This window comes from Haliotis cracherodii, unplaced genomic scaffold (genome assembly GCF_022045235.1).
Source record: "Haliotis cracherodii isolate W230 unplaced genomic scaffold, xgHalCrac1.p SCAF_3, whole genome shotgun sequence".
Taxonomy (NCBI): domain Eukaryota; kingdom Metazoa; phylum Mollusca; class Gastropoda; order Lepetellida; family Haliotidae; genus Haliotis; species Haliotis cracherodii.
The window spans coordinates 65,755,422-65,776,599 of NW_027266286.1; the positions used below are offsets into that span (position 1 = coordinate 65,755,422).

General features: G+C 41.8%; 1 protein-coding gene across 4 annotated transcripts in view; it reads right to left on the reverse strand.

Moving 5' to 3' along the window:
- Positions 1-1,780: 1,780 nt before the first annotated feature.
- Positions 1,781-21,178, reverse strand: part of LOC139473742 (protocadherin-like wing polarity protein stan) — a 51,790-nt gene continuing 32,392 nt past the window's right edge. For all 4 annotated transcript variants that reach the window (XM_071256469.1, XM_071256470.1, XM_071256472.1 and 1 more), the window contains exons 11-26: positions 19,614-19,723; positions 19,045-19,218; positions 17,814-17,948; positions 16,731-16,901; positions 16,077-16,249; positions 15,508-15,625; positions 14,096-14,160; positions 13,015-13,108; positions 11,787-11,918; positions 9,673-9,731; positions 9,394-9,529; positions 9,208-9,299; positions 8,510-8,584; positions 8,206-8,262; positions 6,958-7,131; positions 1,781-6,365 (exon numbers count right to left, since the gene is read on the reverse strand). In XM_071256469.1, the coding sequence (XP_071112570.1) occupies positions 5,390-6,365; positions 6,958-7,131; positions 8,206-8,262; positions 8,510-8,584; positions 9,208-9,299; positions 9,394-9,529; positions 9,673-9,731; positions 11,787-11,918; positions 13,015-13,108; positions 14,096-14,160; positions 15,508-15,625; positions 16,077-16,249; positions 16,731-16,901; positions 17,814-17,948; positions 19,045-19,218; positions 19,614-19,723 (2,741 nt within the window). In that variant the 3' untranslated portion in view covers positions 1,781-5,389. The remainder of the gene's footprint in view (positions 6,366-6,957; positions 7,132-8,205; positions 8,263-8,509; positions 8,585-9,207; positions 9,300-9,393; positions 9,530-9,672; positions 9,732-11,786; positions 11,919-13,014; positions 13,109-14,095; positions 14,161-15,507; positions 15,626-16,076; positions 16,250-16,730; positions 16,902-17,813; positions 17,949-19,044; positions 19,219-19,613; positions 19,724-21,178) is intronic.

Below are 21,178 nucleotides of genomic sequence, written 5' to 3' on the forward strand. Positions count from 1 at the left end.
AAAGACTAAACCTAAATTAACATTCAAACTATTTAATTTTCAATACAATCTCCATCCATGTTGATACACTTTTCCCAACGATGATGGATGAATTTTACCCAAGTTTCGTACCAGTTCTTCTCTTGGCTGTGCAAAACGTTCTCCACAGTTGCTATGACGTCATCGTTCGAGCCTCATCAGGAGAATAAGGTGGGTGATAAAGGTCCATTTCCATAATCATAAGAAATTTTTACCAAAAGCGATTGCACGATTCCGACTATATCATAAGCAAGTGTTTGTGAATCCCTATTAAAAAGTGATGATTCGAGGTATTCTTTAAAAGGTGAGCGTATCCTGCCCCACTGGTCCACCTGTCACAAAAAAACATTTGCAAGGGCAAGTCAATTGTTCACCTAAAAAGAAGGAACGGGACGAGGGGATCCTCGGCATCCCACAACACGGAGGCCATTCAAGGTGATGGGACAGTATTTGCCGTCTTTGGTGGTGGTGATGTCAAACACTTCCACCGTTTTGATTGTTTGGAAGTGGTGAACCCAGGTTTCATCCATAGTCACAAGTCGTTGCAAGAATCTTTATGTTTCAGCTTCAAACAGAGCTGGATAATCACGAAACATGGTTTGCCTGGTGCATTTTTATCAGTTGTTAGAACTGATACTTTCTTCAATATATGACACTTATTATGGATAGCAACTTCTTTCGTTCTTTGTCACGGCATTTCAGAGCTAATTGATCCTTGCTCCTTCATTTGGGCGGGGGGGGGGGGGGGGGGGGTACGGGTGTCCCAGTCGTCTAAGGCGCCGCGATTCGCTGTGCAGAGTTGCGTCCCTTGGGCACGCCAGAAACCTATGATTGTGGGTTCGAATCCCGGTTCGCCCCGATTATGTTTCTAGGTTTGTCAGCACCATACCCGTGCTCGTGGGTTTCACCGAAGTGGTAAACGTCTGAGACCTGCATCACTTCGGGCTTTCCTCCCACATTAAGCTGACACGCCGTGATATCACTGGAATACTGTTAAAAGCGGCGTTAAACCCAACTCACTCACTCACTCACTCACTCACTCTGTCATTAGGTGAAGGACTTTGTTAGGAGCAAGAAGTAGCTCTGAAACGTCGTGACAAAGAATAAAAGAAGTTGCTGTCCATAGAAAAGTTTCATGTATTCATATTCTCCCAACGTCTTCAAAGACTTGATTCTTTCCGTTATACGGTTACTGAGATAATGGAATGTACCCACCCATGGGGAATGTCAACTTGACTGGCAATATGACGCTCAGACACTTGCCGGTTGATTATCACCACATCGGGGATACACTGGATCATTTCTGCTGTTGCTGATGCGACCGTCCTCCCAGGATGGGGGTCGTATCCCTGCCATGCTTAAACTCTGCTGACCTCCTCTTTACCATGGCGTAGGAAGGTGCACCACTCCAGGTTGTTGTACTCGAATCTTCAATGGTTTTTGTTATTATGACCCTTTTCTGCAAGTACTTGGTCACTGCACGTCCATCAAACAAGTCCACTTTCCAAAGGCCACAGAACCCTGCCTGTTTTACTGTCACAGCGAAACAATTTGCTCAATTGACGCAAGTGTTTGTGGATATACTTCCGTGACATTATTTAATGTCCACAACTAAAGATTACACTATTACACAATTCTATCTGTGTGAGGCTCAGAATTTATCAATAAACCCTCGCATATCATGTATGCTTTAGAGTATATTAGAAACAGGATTATCAATTAGGGTTTGGGGAAACATTTACCATTTGAAATAACACCATTGTATTTCTATATAACTTTATTTAACAAGAATGTATGTAAAAATCAAATGATATATTATCTGAATATATAATGCATATATACATATCACATCAACGATATAGATATACTGTATATATAATACCAAGGAGAAATAAAATATGATCGTCCAAAATCTGCCTCCTACATTGCGATGCATTCATCAAAAAGAGGTGTAGCTCACTTCCACACTGTCTGTTTGGGCAAATATTGTCACAAAGTATCTGCAACGTATGAAGATCGAGTGACGTGTTTGTTAGACTTACGACACAATACGCCAATGGCCGATTTCCACTTTATGTACTTAACAAGATGGCTAAGAAAAGAACTGCATGTATTGCGATAACTGCATAGATATCAAGTTCTGTGGACTCCGCTCAAAGAGGCTTTTCGGGTGATGATAAACTTCCAATGTTCTACTAATGTATCTCAGTTATTCGTTGTGGACGCTGTACTAGGTCTAATAAAGGCATAGTTATTGAACAAGACATCTAGGGAATAAAACACTTTCACAAGCTTCTGCGTATATAGTTACTTGAACTCGATTATTTACAGGCCGCCGTCAAATAGCTGGAATATTGCTGAGTGCAGCGTTAAACAACAAACAAAAATTACTGGAAGAGCAGCACAATAAACATCAAACTCACCAAGAGAGGTCTTCTACCTCACACATGGCGTTGTGATAGGGTGTGTAATGTAATGATGGAAGTGAAAGTATTGATGGAATGACATATTACTTTGGATACTGGCATATTTCACGTCAAGTACATACATCATCACCCGCTGTATCTCCCCAGGAGAGAGGGGATGGTTTAGGATGGTTATGCAGGTCTGAACTGTCTCGTTATCCTTCATTGGCAGATTGACACATTAGCAGATATACGACGCACACGCAAGTCAATGTTCCGGTACACAAGCGGATCAACCCAAATGCACATCAACGGTTTGTTTTTGACAGAATGCAGGTATTAAATTCTCTAGCCCATGTCAGCATGCACATGCCCTTGCAGAGACATTTGAAAAATCACCGGTGCCTGAGAACCAATTCCATTGATAACAAAATACACATTTGTGAATAAGCATCTATGGATGACAATGAAGCGAGGGGGACCATACAACAGTTATTGCTGTGATATCATGTAGATACAGGTTGTATAATGAATGTCTACTTTAACTCAATCTCACCTTGATGAAACCAGCGCCCCACAAAACGTAACATTGATGTTTATAAGCAAAATGGTCTTTCTATACTGCTCAAAAGAAGTTAAAGAACATATGTCTACCGTTAATCTGGCCATAGTATGCAAAATGACAGATTTACTATAGTCATATGAAAAATCAGATGTTCTTCAATTCTGTTGAGTGGTATACATAATTTAAGAATAGATCGTTCATACACAACCTTGATACCGAATGGCAGATGACAATTATGTCTTGTATAGAAAATCTTTACCACATTTGTTGAGGCTAGTATGCATTATGAGGTGAGGTGAAATGGGGTGTAACGTCGCGGCCAAGATTATTGCACTCACATAGAGACGTGCGTGCCTGTGTGTGTGGCTGCTTGTACTAGTCCGGACTAATGCTAGCCCACCGAGATTCCATGCTGCAGTTTAACATGAATACCCCACTCAGACACAGTATACTGACTCCGAGCCAACCAGTCCTTTTTGAGCCCCTTAATGTCGAGCGTCTGACAGGATCAAAACAAGTAGCATCTTTTAACGCCTTTTGGTATGATGCCGACGGGGATAGAACCACGACCTTCCTTTCTCGGGGCAGACGGTCTGCCATTAGACCACAGAGGCGGTCTGAAGTGGGCAGACCACAAAGCGTAAGTAACTTACTTTACAGTACAGTCGTACATACATTCAACTCGGGATATGAGGCCATGGTGAAAGGATAAAAAAGTACCATCTTTATACGCCGATTGGTATGACGCGGGCGGAGATCGAGCTCCGGACCGACCGCTCTCTGTGCAGAACTCTACCACGAGACAATGCAGTGTATGCACAAAAAACCCTGATATATTGCATATGGATTCAGTTATCTACAGGTGATCTCTGCTTGGAGTTCTTCCCATCGATTTAACTGCTTTGTCAACACCAGGGGATCACGTGATTCACAGTTTGCATCCGCGCAGCTGCATTAGAATAATCATTTCCTCAATGATTAGAAAACTAAATTTAAATTCTGAACAATATTATGTTTTCACACATAAACCATATTGTATCATCTAAAACAGTTTTTGAAAGAATTGGAAGACGTGAGGGTCATTGTAATATGCATTGTATAGCCAGTCATCAGACTTAATCATGATGGTAATGACCCACCAGTCGACACCAAAGATCCGGGGTAGAATAGATCTTTAGCAGCCCATGCTTGCCGTAAAAGGCGACAATGCTTGTCGTAAAAGGCGACTTTGCTTGTCGTAAGAGGCGACTTACGGGATCGGGTTGACAGACTCGCTGACTTGGTTGATGCATGTCATCGTGTCCCCATTGCGTGGATCGATGCTCATGATATCAATCACTGGATTGTCTGGTCCAAACTCGATTATTACAGACTGCCGTCATATAGCTGGGATATTGCCGAGTGCGGCGTTAAACAACAAACAAACAAACAAACCAAGACACCACATGTATACAGGTAGACTGGTACACTGGTAATGTGGACATTTTAGATAGAATTGGCCACGTGATCTTCCATCCCATATCAATATGTACTGGAGAATTAAATGTAAAACTGTCGAAACGTACACTTCTATCTGGTCGAAATGAATGTCGGTGTAGACTCCTGTTCATCTTATCTACCATATGTAGCCATTGAAGCTATATTAATTCAGCTGTCAAAAAGCGGTTTTCTTGTGTACCCAGTTTTCGTGTGTATACATGCAGGTAACTATATTATTCTCGTCTATTAATGCAATGACTTAGAATGGCGAGCGGAATTTGACCCGTAACTCGTTAGGACAGTTGATATGCCTAGACAGATATAGTCATTAAATTGAAATCGCAATGGTGACATTAAAAAAGCTAAAAGCATAGCGTACAGTGCTATTATCTGGTTTTGGCCAAACGATAAGTGATGGGGTTTGCATGCACTGGTATGAGGGTGAGGTGGCTTTCTGAACGATCTTACTGATTGTGTAGGTATCTCAGGTAGACGTATCAGACACGATACACATCAATATAAGGAGGTGAGACTCAACGGGTTATGTAATACTATGCTGCAGCGATGAAGAGTTGACTGTTATGCAGACTTGTATACTCAGAACTATCGTATAGTTGTAAACTCACGTGTATCGACTTTGGTATGTGAATGGCTATAGTAAAAACCATACTTCTTCGGTAAACATGTTATCAAATGTACAAGGCAGCTTAGTTTAAATCCTAGGCGTGTATAGGCTGCAGACACAAAATACTGTCATGATGAAATAGTTATTTGATACAAAATATTGTAGTCTTCACCGCAGACAAAAAGTCTTCTGCTGGTTCTCAATTCGTTCCTGTTAGCGTCTCTATGGTAACCACAACCACTGTATCAGGTGACAAACGGCATCAGGTTTTTACACTTCCGACACCCACCGTTGTCTTCACAACGCAGTCATGATGAATGTGCCATCACCTTCATCAATGTCTTCCGCTGGGTTTTGTATTTCCTCAAATGGTCGGTCACCCTTTGTGGTATGGTCTTCTTCGTCTGTCTCCGCCCCCTCAGTCCCTTCCCCACCTACACCTGATTCCACGGCATCCTCGTCCTTAGGGTCGGGGATGACCTGAACACGGACTTCGCTGAATCTCACCTTCTTGGCGTAGTCTGGCTCGGGTTCATCTTGTGTCTCGTACGGTTCTTCATCTTCAGGATCCGATTTCCTAACCCGAGGTGGGGTCGGGGGAGGAGGGGGAAATCCGTCTCCGCTATCCTCATCCTCATCCTCTATGGATTCATTGACATTCAGGTCAGGAGGATCTTCATCCTCTTTGACCGGCAGCGGTGGAATTTCATCCTCCTGCGGTGGTTCAAGAATCTGATCCCCCTCACGAGATGGCACCTCTTCGTCCTTCTCACCATCCACGTGTTCGTGAACATCTTCATCGAGATCTTCATCTTCAAATACCAGCAATGCAGTTTTAGTTTCTGGCGCTTCCTTCTTAACTACTACTGCATAGTCAGGGTTGGATATCTCCTCCTCACCATCCCCATAGTCGGGGTTAGGAAGGCCCTGAGTTTCCACATGTTCCTGTTCTGGGGTATCCTCTGAACCGAAGTCAACTATCACACCCTCCGTCATCCCGCCCTCCTCTGCTTCCTCCTCGACATGAGTGTACTGGGTCAGCGTATCCTGATTCTCGTCTCCAGCCTTATTGTTGTTGTTGTCATCGTCTTCAAAGCCTTCGTTAAGGACTGCGATTGCGTCACCGTTGGCATGTGGTCCCTCCTCCAGCAGCTCCTGGGTGGACCCGGTCTGACTGTGGACAGATTGCCCATCGCCGATGGTTTCTTCCACTGCCTGAGCTTCGTAGATGGTATCATGTTTGGAAAGGTTTGTCATCAGACGCTTGTGGTGTCTGGAACAAACATGTCGGTAATCAAAGACATGGATACTGCCTCAACTCAAAGTCATTCCACTGAAACGCAGCTTTATAAGGGTATTTCAGCTATATCAACTTAGTTCTAGTTTTCGATGTTCGACATTGTGTATAATCTACGAGCACTGGAACGCTGACATACCAAGAATCATACTGAGGGCGAATCTTGAATTCAAAACCACGATCATTGGATTCTGCACTAAGGGACAAAACTCTTCACAACGAACGAATGCAATAAGCTCTTGGTTTTCCAATCCCAGCAATGACTGTTAACAGACCAGTTCAGGGTATGCTTTATCCGATTAGACATTTGAAATAGTAGAAGCAGATGATATGATCACATACAATGATGATATCCTATTTCACTATTGGCTCCATAATACGCATTACCCTAATCTCATTCTCAAAGCCCTTGTTTCATCCTACCGGAACTACTTTTATGAGATCACTTGAAAAAATGCCCGTGGAATATTTATATTTACGTAAAACATAAATTACTGCAAACGTCTTTGCTGCTCCTTTCAGTAGCCATCCTGTCGCAATTGTTCGTACCAAACAAGCGCATACTCACCGATTACGTTTCCGATTGATATAAACGATAGCGATGATGGTGATGACGGAGACGACGGCAACGGCAATACCGACGGCGAGGAGTGCGATGAAGGGTGTCGTGAAGACCTCTTCAGACTTGTTCTGATAGCGGGAGAACACCGCTAGAAGCTTTTCGTAGTTGCTGTTCACTTTACTGGACAAAGAAGGACACGGTTCAAATGACACATCCTACATTCCGGAAGCACATCTTATTTACATATCCATGAGGATAATGTCAGTTAATTGAGATAAAGTACAGAGAAACCTCTTTAGCTGGATCATCTTCACCACGATGTATTGTTTAAGGCTATATAGATAAATCGCAAGTGATTCCGTGGTAATTTGTTTTGCTTTTATGTCAACTATCGGACTATACCATGTCAACAAACGCGCTACTGTTTCCTGACTGGCTGATAACTGAATGGGCGGGGCTTGTGTTATATCATTGCGCTGAACGATATCACTCCTTGTTGACAATTTTGTGTGTTAAGGATTGTATAAACAGCCTGTGAAATTATTATTGTTGACATGTGTAATTGTAAGACTTGCGTTCAATTTATGGAGGTATACACGTAAAGGTGTGCATACTATTTAAATGCGCTTTACACTTTCATAGCTCCATAAACACAAAACAAATATTGAAGTCAATTCTTAAGTATATCCATGATCCCGTCAGATTGTTTATCGCCACCATGATCTAATATCGACACTTCTCTTGTCTCGAACTCTCGAGTTAACGAGGCTTCAATCAGATCAGTGATGCCATAAATTCGATGTCACATATTCAGAAAGTAAAATTATGAACGTACCTTCTAACAAACAAGGGAAATTATTTAAAAGGAACTAGACTTTTCAACTAGAAATGTCAGCTCATGACAATTGAGACTTAATAATTAAAAACCCTTTTTTTTCAATGACGATTATAATAATTACACAGACACCATGTCTACTGGCACAATTACAATGTCTATATTTGTATATGAAATTGGCACAGATGGCAGAGCGTACCTCTTTAAGGGTATAGGTAGCCGTTAAGGATGCTACTGTAGAGATGTACTTATTTAAAGCATTTGACATTTCGTTGAACTAGGTTTGAACTTCTGTGTTCCCGCATTCCACATAGGTGTATGACAAGGTTCAGGTAAACATTTGTGCAAACCTGACATGAGGATTTAATCTTGTTTATCTGGCCCATATATGAAGTTGTCTGTATGACAAATATACTCACGCTCTGAGGTCATCTCTATGAACCGTTGACTCTCTTGCACTCAGTCGGAAATACGAGCTGCAACGACACATGGTGAGTGAGGGAGTGCAGGGTATGGCCACAGTCAGCATTTACAGCATACCAACTGATAATGATACTGTTAGCGGGTAGCTATGGTAACGTATCTCTAATCAGCACTACAATGGTTGAGGATGGATGTTGTTTTACGCCGCAGCTAGTAAGAGTCCAGTTACATAATGGAAGACTGTACATGATCAAGCAGTGGTTGATAGCATGAGCAACAATTGTAGAATAGCTGACTTACCTTGCTCCGTTGTCCACGTCCACGGCTTGGATATTACCAATGTCGATACTGATGTTCAGAATTGCAGACATCTCCCTGGAAAAGATATAACACGTTTGCCATTATGTAAATTAATCTGAAATTATTTAAAATACCTGCTCTACCCTACTAACACAAGGGCGGTTGGATAGCCTAGTGGTTAAAGCGTTCGCTCGTCACGCTGAAGACCCGGGTTCGATTCCCGACATGGGTACAATGGGTGAAGCCCATTTCTGGTGTCCCCTGCCGTAATATTGCTGGAATATTGCTAAAAGCGGCGTTAAACCCAACTCACTCACTCACTCACTCACTCACTCACTACTAACACAACTTAGTAATGCCGATGGGTTGAGATTAAGTTTCTTTCAAATGCTTGTAACCATATTTAATATTAGAGGGTCTTCATGTGACATTCCCCAAAAATTTCTATTATTACAGCAAAATACTGAATACTGTAACGCCCCGTAACATATCTCTCACCTCTTTCTGTGATTGCTCGGAAATAATTAAGACTCTGAGGATCTGTATGTGTCTATGAAATTACATCAATATAATCTACCATCAGTACCTGACCAAGGTATCAAGATACTCCCGGCCTTATGTTGTCCTCATCCCTCCATTCATCCATCTGTCCGATCTGAATATCATTTGTTTCCCATGGTCCCACCCTGCAAACTCACCCCACCAGCCGGTCTTTATCTTTCTCCACTTCATCCTTCTCTGCAGGTGCGTGGAACAAGGTGTATGCATTCTGTGCCCCAGCAACGACAACCTACAACACAAATGGTGATACTTGCAGAATTGTCCCTCAAGTTGCAAACATCATCTCCGTGTCACAGATTAATTTTGTTAGACTGTCTAATCACCTCGACAACTGTTGTCGTGATCAAGGGGATCACTCCACCGTCCGTGGCGACAATCAACAACTCATCTGGCGATTCTGGAACTATTTTTAATGTTATCTTGCCTGTGTTCCCCTCGATAGCAAACCGCCTGGATGATCTGCCAATCAAAGAGAAATTACATTACATCCCAAGAAGCTGTCTATGTCTAAATACGAGCTATTAAAACTGCTAAAGTAAATATATGTCTTCGACTATATGTTATGACAATGCATGTGGTCAGTAATGCTTAATGGTACGTACTCTGTGCCCTGTATGCTGTAGGTTATGTCTCCGTTGATGCCATCATCTAGGTCATGCGCCTGGAAGATAATCACATGCAGTTATATATATATATATATATATATATATATATATATATATATATATATATATATATATATATATATATATATATATATATATATACTTATCGTCGTTCTCACTTTTGTTTTATATTCAAGTATAGTTTTTTGTCCTTCGTTTTTTTTAAAAAACCTATTTTTAGGTCAAGTAGTTTTTCTGAATATTCTTTGGTTTAGTTATGTAATTTTCATATTTTTTCCTGTTTCTGTATAAATCTGGTTAGCAGGTTCAGACGTGGTTTTCAACTACTTCTTCTACAGCTGATGAGGCTCCTACTCCTATTAGTAAAGAGGGTTTGGGTGATCCTGGCACAGTCAGTCTGGCTAGGCTAATCATCAGCTCAGGGGCCCCTTTCCCCTCTACACGCAGCCCAGACAGCGAATGGGACTTCTCCCAGGAAGCGTTGCCTAGTCAAACCCACCCAGAACTTTTCGGAGAATGTGAAGACTCCCCACCACTGCAGCCATCTGCATTTCCCAGATTGTCAGAAGGGCTGTATTCCTGGTAAAAAACAACCTGGGTACTCTCCCAATGTCAGTCAACAGGAGGTACCAAATCTAAGGCACCGACGACAATGTTCAGTCGGACAACTTGGTACTTGGGTTGCATGCGTGACATTTCGAAAGCGAGGTCTGCATATTTGCCATGTTTTTGCCAAATCTTGTCAATCGCATTACTGTCAAAACGGATAGAAAACTCAATGATCTCGAGTCTTATGAAAAAGGACACAATCACGTCTGAGGTTGTAAACGGACCTACTCCAAAGAATTTTGTATTTATCATTTTCCATGACGCCCTCTACATGATCTGAGTCGTACCATGGATGGACCTCTGTGTCAAAACCACAAGCATGGCGACGACGGTAGCCACTCCATCATGTCGGTTAAGATATTGTGTTTGTGTCAAAGCTTGACAATGTGTTGGACAGTCTCATTAAATTCATTACGTAATCTAAATTTCATATTTACATGTTGATGCAAAATCACTCATTGACGGTTTCGACTGGGAATTGACTGGTCCTGAGCAGCAAACAGAAAGCCTTCTGTTTCCCTTTCAGGGCAGCCGAGTTCATCCAAGCGAAGGACTCTGCAGGGTTGCTGATCTTCTCAACAAAGTGCATATAAATTCGATGCAGTGGTCGTTCAGATAGCCTCTAACTGAGTCTGGGCCGATTTGATATTGCACTTGAGCTTGGTTGACATTAATTTCTGTACCGTCCAGCAGTACAGAACAATCAACATTGACATCAACATAGAATTGGTCTTCAGCAACCCATGATAGCCGTAAAAGGTGACTAACGGGATCGGGTGGTCAGGCTCGCTGACTTGGTTGATGCATGTCATCGTATCCCAATAACGTGGATGGATGCTCATGATATCAATCACTGGATTGTCTGGTCCAGACTCGATTATGTACAGACCGCCGCCATATAGCTGGAATATTGCTGAGTGCGGCGTTAAACAACAAACAAACAAAACAACTACTAGTACAACTACCACTACTACTATTACCACCACTAGCACTACCATTAGCAGTACTGCTATAACAGCTACTGCTACTGAAAGACCATTACTACTGTTGGTAACAACAATACCAATATTACTGTTTGTTTGTTGTTTAACGTCGCACTCAGCAATATTCTAGCTATATGAAGGCGTTCTGTAAATACTCGAGTCTGGACCAGACAATCCAGGGATTGATATCATTGCCATCTGCAATGAAATCCATAAACCAAGTCAGCGAACCTGACCGCCCTATCCCGTTAGTTGCCTCTTACGACAAGCATGGGTTGCTGAAGACCTATTCTAACATAGATCTTCACGGGTATTAAGTAAAAAGAAACTAAAGTTTACTTTAGCAGATCAGTATCTTTGGAAAAAAAGATGCAACATATATTTTTACCGATCAGATAGGTAGACACAACAATCTTCAAATGAACTTGATTGGAAAGTTGGTCACCTATATCTCTTTATAATAGTTCTCTTGCCTCTTGGCCTCCTCAGTTCACTCACCTCAACGACGCCCAAAACGTCCCCAATGTTAGAGTTGACGGGGACGCTGAATCTGTAGTCTGACATGTTAAATATTGGGGCGTTGTCGTTGACATCAAGAACAACGACGTCGAGGGTGATGTTGGCTTCAGTCTGAAAGAAGAGGACTCTAATATTAGCTATGGCCGAGGAATATGTAATGTCAGCAGGCGTGTTCAGGGAAGGATTTCTCAAACATGTAGGAATCATGTTATGAAATATTCAATAATTGTGGATTAACAAATAATATGTTTTTCATAAAACAACTACATCAGGGGCGTCACTGGCATTATTTTAACTGCCTTTGATGTGAAGTCAGAGAACATCGAGCAATAGTCCTGCAGCTCCAGCCTTTGAAAACTTTTGAGGTACAATCCAACATGCTCTCTCTGTCACGATTTCAAAGAGTGTCATTCGACTCTTGATCAGGAGTTGTTTGATCAAGGTTACAACATTCAAGGCCTCAGTAAAGCTTTCAAAAGGTATTTTGGTAGACACGTGAAGGACATTTCTAAATTTGACGCATCAGTGACCAGAATGATGTCCGATACAATTCCCTATTTTGACTTGTTCCCGTGTTTTTCTTTCAGGTGAACAATTGTTTTTGCACTTGCTTTTGAGTGAGTGAGTGAGTGAGTGAGTGAGTGAGTTGGGTTTAACGCCACTTTTAACAGTATTCCAGTTTTATCGCGGCGTGTCAGCTTAATGTGGGAGGAATGCCCGAATTGATGCAGGTCTCAGACGTTTACCACTTCGGTGAAACCCACGAGCACGGGTATGGTGCTGACAAACCTAGAAACATAATTGGGGCGAACCGTGATTCGAAACCACAATCATAGTTTTCTGGCGTGCCCAAGGGACGCAACTCTGCACAGCGAATCGCGGCGCCTTAGACGACTGGGCCACCCGTGCCCCCGCACTTGCTTTTGTGACGGGTGCTACCGGTGGGGCAGGATACGCTCACCTTTTCGCTAACACCTGGTATCATCACTATTTAATTGTGATTCATAAACACGTGTTCGTGAAAGTAGGAATCGTATAATGTACTCTGCTTTCAGCAAAGATTTATTGTGGCTGTGGAAACGATTTTGTCGTTTATTATTATGTTCTGCAAAGATACACTTCATTCGAGCCTCAAGCAGACACCCCCCCCCCCCCCCCCCCCCCCCCCGCATAAACCACACCTGTGCCGCTCCCCTGAAGTACCTACCTTAATTCCATTCTTGACGTCGATGACGAGCGTGTAGCTGCTGGTGTTCTCGCGGTCGATGTCGGCGGCGGTCACTACTTGATGGACAGTGTCTCTGAGGGTGGCAACCATACCATGCAATACAGTATTCACTATGTCGCATGATACGTCGTCAATCAAGCTTTGCATCAGACATATTTTTCTAAGTGTATGCGTATGAGGAATAATTATAAAGTGTTCTGTTAATAGTTCCTGCGTGACTTTCCATTGTCATCTACAGTTTCCATCTTCCTGAGGCAAGGGAGTTCACTGACTATAAATGTCCAGTTTCCACCCTTGCCGAACTAGATTTCGGTCGATTGCAGGATTTACAAAGCATGTGTACCGTAAATCGGCGTCAACAGAACTTTAAAAAAAATAAAATCTTTTAATTAAGGTGCTCAAGTGATTTTATGCACTTCGCGTGGTAAGATCCGCTTTCTTTCAAAATAGATCTTGTTTTCGATCTGATCATCTTGACTGGATTAAGTGATAGCTTTGGAATCCGATTGGTCAAAAGGAGGGACTCAGAAGGGACATAACTCGTAACAGCCACTGGTGGCGCTACCATCTAGCCACGAATTCCAGTCTAGTTCGGCAAGGGTGGAAACTGTACTTTATTGTCATTTAACCCTTGCCTTGGGAAGAAGACAGTTTCGGATATAACCAGAAATCTGTTTCAGCCCAGATAGGTGCACGGGTAAAGTTCTGGATGCTGTTCGAGCTCGTTGCACCAATACAGCGACACTAATTTACCTGAGTGAGTGAGTGTGATTTTACACCGCTTATAGCAATATTACAGCAATATCATGGCGGGCGACACCAGAAATGGGCTTCACACATTGTACCCATGTCGGGAATCGAACCCGGGTCTTCGGCGTGACGAGCGAACGCTTTAACCACTCGGCTACCCGACCTCCCCCCTACACGAAAGATGTCACTGTCAATGTGGTATATTAACCCGGATTAGAAAGCGGGTACAATGTCAGCAGATTGCTGCGGTAATACCTACTATAATATACCAGCAATACTGCCGGCAAAGACGGGAATGCACTTCACTTACTGTTCGACGATCTTGAAGGTGTCTGTGTGAGTGCTAAGTAGTAGACTATATCCAATATACGCGTTCTGCAATGAGAAGAGAGCTTGGTACAACAACCGGCTTTAAATCATGGTCTCATTCCTTTAAGGGTTAAGGAACGAGTGGATACGATAAACGTTCATGCAAATATAAAACAAATCAGTATTTACGCTGGACCAGGAGTCTTTAGATGTATGCAAGTTATTAGAACGTACGCTATACATCTGGCTATAAACATTTGGTGCAGAGACAACATGACTATTAATTAATTGACTTACAGCATGAGATTCTCTTAATACATCTGGCTATAAACATTTGGTGCAGAGACAACATGACTATTAATTAATTGACTTACAGCATGAGGATTCTCTTAATACATCTGGCTATAAACATTTGGTGCAGAGACAACATGACTATTAATTAATTGACTTACAGCATGAGGATTCTCTTAATGAAAGTTGATGTTCATTCTATAGACGGGGATGATAGAATCGCGATTTAAACATTGTTAAGTAATGAATATATGTATTTTCTGTTAATTTCTGCATATGCGCTTTTTGTAATGATGCTAATATATATATATATCCTAATATGACCATATTAATTAGCCATGTTCGGCCAGAATTATTCTAAAACGATTGTGAGTTGTTTCACTAAATATTCCAAATCGTATCTAAACTAATATGTTTCCCTCAAACAAAACTTGTAGATCAGCTTTGGTTTTAAACATTAAATAATTTCAATACTGTCAATGAACCCGTTAAAGAGTATCAGCAAACATAAAAACAAATATATTACGTCACTGAAAAACAATGACCATCCCACTAAACATGGTACCATAAGTTGACTTCCTTTGATATAGATTAATTGATAAATACCTTTGTTTCGATACTTATTATAACTTTTAACAACCCTTTATTTTTAAACAATCTTACCAAACGTGCGAAGGCCATTAACAAATAGATCACAGGTTAGCATACACCAATATTGTTTGGTAATCAAAGGAATCACAAGTTTTTCTGACACTTTTCAATCAGTTTTTGTTTTAGCCCCTTAATGCCTAGCGCCAGGAAGGGTAACAACAAGTACAATCATTTAACGTATTTCGGTATGATGCGACCGGGGATCGAACCACCGACGTTCCGCTCTCCGGGCAGACAATAATTTAATATGAGATCATAAGATGCGATAATATCCTAACGAATGTAATAAACAAATAACATCTCTTCTCTCCAGTGTACCTCTCTAAAGCGAAGTAATGGTCCATGTAATAAGATTTTCTATGTCCCCTTTGTCTCTTACATTAAGATGACTAATGAATAAGTATAAATCGGCTACGAATTTAGTATTTTAAATCTAAAACAACCAAGCACCATTCCCGTTGGCTGACCTACCGGTATGGCGTAGACTATAGTACCGAAGGCGACGTTTTCTGTAACGTTGACACTCTTTTTGGTGGACGTGACGTTTTGCTCAGGGAACGTCACTGTTACAAGCTCCTGGCTGCAGCGTCTTGGATAGAAAGGCATTAATTTGAAGTTTAAATTAGTGTTACTGATACAAAATCAACAACACTCTTTTATGAAAGACACACGCAAGATCTTCACAGTTTAGATAATTTCGCTAATATCACAAGGCGAAACGATAAAGTTTTTTATGTAAGCGTGTAAAAAGAAAAAGTCAATATCAGAAACAATAAATATCAATTTTCAAGAACGGTCCATAAAAATGTTAGTTCGTCAATGATGACTAATTTCTACGGGATAATCTGTCGTTGACGTTTAATATTTACCTAATGATAGGATATAAATTAAAAAAAACCGTCAACACCAGAAAATGATATGTCTTGGTTATCTTCTGTAACAGATGCAATTGGGCGTAAGAGACAAAAACAGTGACGAGTGTTACTGTTATACGAATGGATCACTATCAGTGATGACACCAGGTGTTCGCGAAAAGTTACCTGGATTCTCCATTATCACATGCTTCTATCAGGAACACCGTCTGTCGCAGGTTGGCTACTGGCCTGTCTTGAGTGATGTTGCCTGTTGTTTCATTTACGGAGAAGTCGCTAGCCTGTGCGATGGAGTACGAGACACGACCGTTCTCATCGAAATCTTTGTCCGAAGCGTCAACCTTGAGGGCAAAAAGTCACATACATTACTTCAAAGTGTTTTTTGTCGTTTAGTAAAACGGATCCAGTGTACACGCAGTTCATAATTTTCCTTTTCGTCAAAATAGATGCGTTTTTGAGTTTGGTGTGCTCAGGTATGTTAACATCACTGACAGAAGTTAAGATTATATAAATAAATGAAGACTCGTTTATTTCGGAAATTAAGTACTTATTACAACTTACTGTGCAGAGTTGGGCGCGCCAGCAAACCTAGGATTGTGGGTTCGAATCACGGTTCGCCCCGATTATGTTTCTAGGTTTGTCAGCACCATACTCATGCTCGTGGGTTTCACCGAAGTGGTAAACGTCTGAGACCTGCATCAATTCGGGCTTTCCTTCCACATTAAGCTGACACGTCCCGATTTAACTGGAATACTGTTAAAAGCGGCGTTAAACCCAACTCACTCACTCAGATGAAAGTTACAGCAACCATGCAAATCTTACAGTTCCTACGTAGTCACCGGCCTGGTTGCTCGACGGGAAACTGTAGGTTGTCTCGCTGAACACCGGACTGTGGTCATTGGCGTCAAGCAGAGTGATGCTGACGGTAGCTGTGCAATTAACCTGACAACCGGGAGACCCAGGTTCTGTAGTATTCAGCTCATGGGCGGTTACCTGTCGTATGCACACAATTGAAATTACTATCCTACCAATAGTTTTGACTCATTTTCATGAAATGTTCTTCAGTAAGCATGACAAGTTGTACCACTGAGACAATCTATGAAAAATGAAACAGCCGGAAAATGTACAATCATCAACACATCATTTGTTCATTGGATCGTGGTCGTAATTCTAACAGCACGTTATTGAAAAGTGAATATTTCACTGGAGACATTTTCAATGCTGATGCAGCGATCGAAAGTATGGATAACCCAGGAAAATAACAAGTTATAACTCATGTTGAATTGAACTGAAGATTCTATAACTACATCGTATTACATATCACTTTATCATCCAAAACTGGCTCCCGCAGGAGATATCGCTTGGGTGAGATCAAGCGATATCTACATTGTAGATATTGCATCACAAATCTGTGCAGACCATTGTGACGTCATTGTTACACGAGTCACAATCAAATGACATCACTAATGGCGCTGCTACTGAAGCTGTTAGCAGTAATTTTTCGCTTAGTACACTGCTTATTAATGTCTACAAGCTGAAAAAGTTGGAAGAATGATGTTGGATGATGAATAAAATCTAATAAATCTAATATATCAAATATATCAACACTCGGAGCCTCCGAGTTTTTACCACTTTTATCAATTCGTGTGGATATATTTGATATCAAAAGACACTCGGGTGAGATTCTCCATGCATCCGAGGATTGTAGAAAGACTTAAGTTTAAAGATGCCGGGTTTGTCTTTTCAGAAGGAAGCACAACATACTTAAAGTTGTCTTAGTTAATTCTGTCATCTTCTTCTGTATGTTCTGTGTGTTACAGATGTCACGAAAGGTATTAACACACGAGAGAAATCCTTCTGATGCAACAGATAAGTATTGACAATCTAGAATGAATGTATACTGACGTTGACGGTGAAGGTGACCTGGGTCTCCCTGTCTAGGGCGGTGGAGTTCAGGACCTGTATATAGCCGGTCCGGGGGTCAATCTTGAATATATGGCTCTCAGGATCCAGTGTGTAGTTGAACACGTTGTTTGGATCCTGAAAGGGAAGGCAAAGCAAGCGTAAATGGAACTGACCACTGTCCACACTGTCCTAATTACTAACGATCAAGACTACAACATCACTGTCCACCTACCATTACCAAATCTCAAACCATGCGTACATTACAGCCCACAGTTCCCTTATTGCTCCTCGAACCACGCCTTCGTCACTACCCTATACCCTCCTAAACCACGCCTACACTGTCAACAGCTTTCTAACCGCCCCTCAAACAACGCCTTCATCACTGTCCATGACTCCCTAACCGCCCCAGAAACCACGCCTACATCACTGTCCATGACTTCTTACCGCCCTCAAACCACGCCTACATCACAGCAAATAGCTCCTGAACCGCCCCTTAAACCACGCCTACATGACTGTCAATCACCCCCGAACCGCCCCTTAAACCACGCCCATATCACTGTCCATGACTCCCTTACCACCCCTCAAAACACGCCTACACCACTGTCAATATCTCCCGAATCGCCCCTGAAACCACGGCTACATGACTGTCAATAACTTCCAGAATGAACCTCACTTCACGCCTACATTACTTTCCACTCATCTATAATTGGCCCTCAACACCTACACCAATGTCCATAACTCCCAAACTAGCCGACCATTAAACCACGTCTATATCACTATCAATAACTCCCTAACAGCCCCTCAAACCGAGCCTACTTCACTGTCTATAAGCCCCGAACCGCCCCAACAACACGCCTATATCACTGTCCATAATTCCCTTATTGGCCCTCAAACCACGCCTACATTGCTGTCCACTACTCTCCAATTCCCCTCAAACCACGCCTACATCACTGTCCACAACTCCCTAATTGCCCCTCAAACCACGCCTATATCATTGTCCACAACTCCCAAATTGCCCCTCAAACCACGTCTACATCACTGTCCACAACTCCCTAATTGCCCCTCAAACCACGTCTACATCACTGTCCACAACTCCCTAATTGCCCCTCAAACCACGTCTACATCACTGTCCACAACTCCCTAATTGCCCCTCAAACCACGTCTACATCACTGTTCATTACTCCCTAATTGCCCCTTAAACAGCAAAGTGTCCACAGCTCCTCGGGCCTACCTCATCAATGTCCACGGCAGTGACGCTGATGATGTTGCTACCTTCAACTGAATGTTCCAGGATAGATGCTGTGTAGGTTGTCGGGTTAAATGAAGGGCGATTGTCATTAACATCTTCAACAACAATCGTCAGGGTGGCTGTTGCAGAACGTAGAGGATTGTCAAGTTGGTATGTCTGAAACATAGCAAATACATTCACCAACTGATTTCGCTACATAGTCCAAAAACATTCACATTTCGAATGAGCGAATGGGGTGCACGCTGAAAGCATTGTTCAAGTCATAAAACTGAGTAACGTGTTCATTGGTGAACTCATGTATTTTGATCAAATTAAATTTTAACAAAATGTCACTTTAGCCACCAATACTGAAGAAATGTCCAGATCCAAAGACATGCATACCGTCCACACGACGGTAAAAACATGACCATCACGTTACAAAACTTACTAAAATACATGACAAAGTATAATATTATATTGTAGTTATATTGCTATAAAAGCTGATTACAACCATTTTCTTCAGCATGGCAATATCTGACAGTGTGATTTCCAATTGTTGTTTATTTACTAACCTCCAGTATGACTGTGTATGTTGGATTGCCTTCTCTGTCCAGCTTCTGGTTCAGCCAGAGTTGTCCTGTGTCATTATTGATGGTCAGAGCATCCAAGGGAGGAACAGAACCTACAACATACAGAGATGGTCCAGAGAAGACATGTCCCTGTTGTTTCGGTTGCAACCATGGTAGATCGAATTTTGGCAGTGTAAGTAGTGTATGTTAACACATATTTAAAAATCAGTCTGAAGAAAGTGAACAAACCAGTATTCCAGTGACCACATGTTTATTATGTTCCGAATTTTTAAACTGACCTGGGATTATGTGAAATCCATGATATCACTTCCAGTGTCAAATGTCGCCTAGCAATAAGTTCAGATATAAACATGTATATCAAAACCGAAGATAATTTGGTATCGGGATATCTTGTAGTGGATTTTCGGGTGACGAAAAATAATAAAAGGAAATAATTATCTAGATTTGAGTTATTTTTCTTACTTAGAACTTCGATGGCTTACATATGTTTAAAAATGTCTTCGTGACAACTCAGATTCATAATCACGAATACATTTGTTGTGCGGCTCAACAAGGATGCTAATACAACATAATCCTCTGAAATAGTTTGTCAGTATACACTTCAAAATTAGATCTGGCCAAAACATTACAAAAGTTTACAAGGCTGAAACACTGGACACTTTAAGTCCCAAACACAACTATGATACCCGTATGATGTTGTTGTTGTTTCTTTGTTGTTATTGCAGCAATGTTCCAGCTGTATGACGGCGGTCTGTAAATAATCTACCCTGGACCATACAATCCTGTGATTGACATCATCAGCATACATCCACGCAATTTGGATACGATGACATGCATAAACCAAATAAAAAAGACGGACCACCCGATCCCGGTAGTCGCCTCTTACGACAAGCATAGTCGCCTTTTGTAGCAAGCATGGGTTGCTGAAAACCTATTCTGACCAGGATCTTTACGGAGCGATAGCCGTATGAAATACAACATCTCTAACAACCATTTTTTGTTTGCTTCATATTTAGGCATCTTCAAAACAAGGGTGTGTATTTCTTTATCCAAGAAATGGTACTGAGAACTCTGTCTACGGTTCGGCACTGGTTCGGCACTGGATACGCTTAATTAGCTATACGTCTCTCATTCTACACTAGCTAAATATTAAAACACCAGCTGCGAAATACATGTATCAGTTTACGATAGGCGGCATTGCATATCATGTAACTTGAACGTTCACTGACGAGTGTTATGTTCACTCATCAGAAGCATGCCTTCAAGAATTCGTGCATGTCTGACCAACAGAGATGGTATTACCCGATATTAGTGACGTTGGCCGCAAAATGCAAATTTAGAATTTGACCACCGATCTCTTTTACGATCTACACGTAGAACAAAACCATCTCATCACAGGGGCGGTCGGGTAGCCTAGTGGTTAAAACGACGCTCGTCACGCCGAAGACCCGGGCTCGATTCCCGACATGGGTACAATACGTGAAGCCCATTTCTGGTGTCCCCCGCCGTGATATTGCTGGAATATTGCTAAAAGCGGCGTAAAACCA